Source organism: Bombina bombina, chromosome 4, assembly GCF_027579735.1.
Source record: "Bombina bombina isolate aBomBom1 chromosome 4, aBomBom1.pri, whole genome shotgun sequence".
In the NCBI taxonomy this organism is placed as follows: domain Eukaryota; kingdom Metazoa; phylum Chordata; class Amphibia; order Anura; family Bombinatoridae; genus Bombina; species Bombina bombina.
The window spans coordinates 775,937,640-775,942,240 of record NC_069502.1 but is presented as its reverse complement, the minus strand read 5'-3'; the positions used below and the strand labels follow the sequence as shown (position 1 = coordinate 775,942,240).

The window sequence follows — 4,601 nt, the reverse complement described above, 5'->3', positions numbered from 1 at the left end:
AAGTTGAAAATCACTGGTGTAGACTGTACCTTTAACTTACATGGGGCACATGGTGAAGCTCTGATTGGCTGAAAGAGCTGCCAGTCAAAGAAGTCTAAGGGAAAATCATTCAGAGAGGCTGCATTAAATCAGGTAACATACAGAGCCTGACAAAAATGCTCAGTATTAAAAGTAGATTTGACATTGGAACAAAATAAGCATATCAATATGCTAGTTAGAAGAGTTTTCATACTATGTAAAGTTATGAAAGTGAATTTACCATCACTTTAAGCTTTCAATTGAAAGAACTGCAGCCTATACTGATGCTAGGGAAGAACAATGTACTACAGTAGGTGGGGTTTAATGAGTCACTAGCACAACACATAATTAGATGACACAATAGGGAGGAGCCCTGGTGTTCCCTCTGCATTCTGTACTGCATCCTGTGATAATGCTACTGCTGGCAGCACAGTTAGTATCTATAGTGCCTTTTATCGAGTGCTGTATTGCATGAACAGAGAGGAAAAGACACACTCTTTGCAGCATTAGCAGTCATGGCTTCTCAGGTGCTGCAGATACTCAGGCAGGGTGTGTGGGCAGCATTAACTGGGGGATGGTATCATGACCCTGACAGCAGCCAATTTAATAACACGTGCCACCTATATTTATGGATATTCTTACTTATGCTGCCTCTAGCAATGCATCTGGTAAGTACCCCAATAATCCAAACTGGAAATGCAGAATAAAAAATGACATTCTCAACAGATTACACCTCATATCTCACTGGGTTTGTTTGCATTGGTAGCCAAAATATTAAAATGTCACATCATTGCTTGATGTTAATAGTATTGGATAAATATGTTTAGTTTTGAATATTGCAGTAAAACAGCACAGTTAGTGGTTACAGCATTATAAATCACTGTAGTGTGTAACGTGGGCACTACGTTATACCATTTATGGTCTATGTATTTCTTTGTAATGGTAATATATGAACATGTATCTTGGGCTGTGATTTATGTTTTTTTATTCTCATAATTTTTTGAGAAAAAGTGTATTTTAGCTGAGTAAAAGCTGCTGTTCACAAATAGTTTTACATTTTTACAATTTAGTTAGTGTTCCATAAATATTTTAGGATTTTTGCTATTTTTATAATGAGCTTTGTTCATCATTGCTTCATGTTTAGCTTTAGCCCCTTTAAAAAAATAATATATATATATATAATTTTGATAGCAGTTCTTACTACATACATTTATATTTTTTTCTTCTATTAAAGAGATGTTAAAGTGAAGGTCAATTTTGAAGAATTTGTGCCCGGTTTTTGATAATCCTATTAAAAACAAGGGCACCTTAATTCATCAAAATTGGCATTTCACTCTCTTTCTTCAAAAACGTACCTTTTAATCCTGGCAGCCGCTCCAGCACTTCCTCCGCCCATCGCAAGCCGTCTTCGTGGATCCAAAATGACGAATCCGGCTTCCTCCAATCACGGCGTTGCATCAGGCCAAGATTCCCCCGGGGGGAAGTCGTGATTGGAGGAAACCGGATTCGTAATTTCTGACGTCTGCAGAGGCTTCAGACGGCCGTGGGAATCGCTGGAGCGGCTGCCAGAATGAAAAGGTAAGTTTTTGAAGAAAGAGTGAAATGTCAATTTTGATGAATTAAAGTGCCCTTGTTTTTAATAGGATTATTAAAAACTGGGCACTAATTCATCAAAATTTGCTTAATTTAAAAAAAAATAAAAAAATAGAATTTTAAATTTTTAAAAATAAAACTGCACAAAGCAGCTTTTAAGGGTTAAAGTGAGCTGATGTGGGGTGTTAGAAAAAAAAAAAAAACGTCACAGAGAAGTGCCTTTTACATTGCAGTCTATGAGGAATATTGTGTTCTTTATAAATATTAATGTATATGCTTATATACATATATATTTGTGTTTAATATGTGTATATACACATATTAACACATAAATGTATATGTATATATTCATATATATTTAATATTTTGGGCCCATCTCTGTGCAACTTACCCCCTTCGCTGCGCTATGTTCTCAGCCATGTCTGACGGCATGAGACCGAGGCTCCCATTGGAGCCTATGGAAGCACGCTCTCGTGAGCACAAAGCTTCCATGCAAATTGCGTGCACTGGTATTACTAAGTGAAGCGCAAATATTGTGCATGCAAAAGCAGAATTTTGCGCTCCACTTGTAATCTTGCCCTAAATCAGGGATGGTCAACTGGCAGCTCATGGGTCACATGTGTCCCTCTGCAATAGTTTTTGTGGCCACAGTTTTGTGTCATAGTTTGTATGTCCCCAGGATAAAGTGAAACTAATAATGTATGGTTTGGTGTTTTCTGGTGGTTGGACAAACAAGGTAGCCAAAATGCAAAAGAGGGGAGAACAGCATCTCTGCAGCAACCTTATTTAAAGGGACAGTCAACACCAGAATTTTTGTTGTTTTAAAAGATAGATAATCCCTTAATTACCCATTCCCCAGTTTTGTAAACCTACACACTTATATTAATATAGTTTTTACCTCTGTGATTACCTTGTATCTAAGCCTCTGCAGACTGCCCCCTTTTTTCAGTTCTTTTGACAGACTTGCATTTTAGACAATCAGTGCTCACTCCTCTGTAAATTCACGTGCATGAGCTCAATGTTATCTATATAAAACACATAAACTAACACCCTCTATTGGTGAAAAACTTTCAAATGCAGAGGCGGCCTTCAAGGTCTAATAAATTAGCATATGAACCTCCTAGGTTTAGCTTTCAACTAATAATACCAAGAGAACAAAGCAAAATTGGTGATAAAAGTCAATTGGAAAGTTATTTAAAATCACATGCCCTATTTGAATCATGAAAGTTTTTTTGTTTTTTTTTTAATTTGAGTTTACTGTCCCTTTAAATCTTGCCCTGTGCCATATGCTAGATATTTGTTCAAGCAAAGATTGGCTTGAGAATTATATGTATTTTGTTTTAATTATGTTAGTAGTTCAAATATTGAAGTGTAAATAAGTGTAACCTTTTAGTCTCCAGAAAGTAACAGGTGACCGTTTCTTAAGACACAGTGAGTCCACGGATCAGCAATTACTGTTGGGAAAATCACTCCTGGCCAGCAGGAGGAGGCAAATAGCACCACAGCAAAGCTGTTAAGTATCACTTCCCTTCCCACAACCCCCAGTCATGCTCTTTGCCTTAGGTGCAAGGAGAAGGTGAAATGTTTAGGTGTCGATTATTGATTCTTCTATCAAGAGTTTTTTTATTTTGGTAGTCTGGGCAAGCTTGCTCTGATGATCTTCCCTGATGTGCTGGGTTTAGCTGTACTCCACGTTAGTCTCTTCAGTAGGGCTGGGGTAGCTTTAAAGCAGTTAGGAACTTGTGGAGTAGGCCTCACTGCAGTTTCCTAACAATTTTGCTGCCCTTTATAATATGCCAGAGTAGGCTTACTCTGTTCATTATTTTATTCGCAGGACCCTGTGAGGAGTGGCTTCCTCCCATTCCTGGAGCTGTCTCCCTGTTGGACAGGCAAAAGTGTTAAGTAAGTGCCATCTTTTTATCTTAAAAACCCTGGCACTTAAGCTAGTAAAGATTTATGCATCTTTTCTGGGACAAGTATCCTCCCGAGATCAGGAGGAATTAAACAGGCTGGCAGGGCACTGTCCACAGTGCCCTGCCAGCCTGTTTAATTCCTCCTGATCTCGGGAGGATACTTGTCCCAGAAAAGATGCATAAATCTTTACTAGCTAGTTCTATGAGAGAAATAGTTTTTCTTGCAGCTAAGTTTTTGTCAAGAAAAGCATTTTATTGGTTGCTCAGTTACAAGCCAAGGGGTGTCATACATTTTTTTTTATTGGGGGAGTTGAGATTTTCTTTTTCTTATTGGGTTCCGTTCATAGTTGCAGGCACTATTTGTTCCCTGTTTAAACGGTTGTCTTAAAGAGACAGTTCCGTTTTTTGCAATAAAGTTTATATATATATATATATATATATATATATATATATATATATATATATATATATATATATATATATATATATATATATATATATATATATATATATATATATATATATATATATATATATATAATTTTTTTTTTTTTTTTTTTTTTTTTTTTTTTTCTGTGTACTCATTATTTACAATATGGACTTAGAGCCTATATCTGCTCAGGAATGCAAACTTTGTTTGGAGGACCAAGTTGAACCACCCTTGCCCTTTTGTAGTTCTTGTGTTGAAAGAACTTTTATTGCACAAGGATAAATTATTTGATTCTGAGTCGCCATTCTCTCAAGTGGATGCTGTCCAGGCGATGCCACAGCCTTCCCCACAAGTGTCCCAAACTGTGCCATTATCTCTCGCAGTGCCCTGGGCTTCCTCACTCTCTCCAGATGGAGTATTTTTGAAAGCTGAGATTGCGGCCCAGGTATCCTCAGCGGTATCTGAGGCTTTAGCGGCCATCCCTATGCTGCATGGGAGGCGTAAGAGGAAGATTGTTGAGTCAGACAGTAGGGTATCTGATCCGTCTCAGGCTAACCAAGTTGCTCTTTCCCATAGGTCGGAAGAGGAGGATACTTCGGTAGCCTCTGAGGGTGAACGCTTGGATTCGGATAGTGTAATTCCTTCTT

The 4,601-nt window shown here is 37.7% G+C and overlaps 1 protein-coding gene across 1 annotated transcript in view; it reads left to right on the top strand.

Annotated features, from left to right (window-relative positions):
* Nucleotides 1–533: 533 nt before the first annotated feature.
* LOC128657848 (pecanex-like protein 2) overlaps nucleotides 534–4,601 on the top strand; it is a 9,417-nt gene continuing 5,349 nt past the window's right edge. The window contains exon 1 of the mRNA XM_053712271.1: nucleotides 534–686. Coding sequence (XP_053568246.1) covers nucleotides 534–686 — 153 coding nt within the window. The remainder of the gene's footprint in view (nucleotides 687–4,601) is intronic.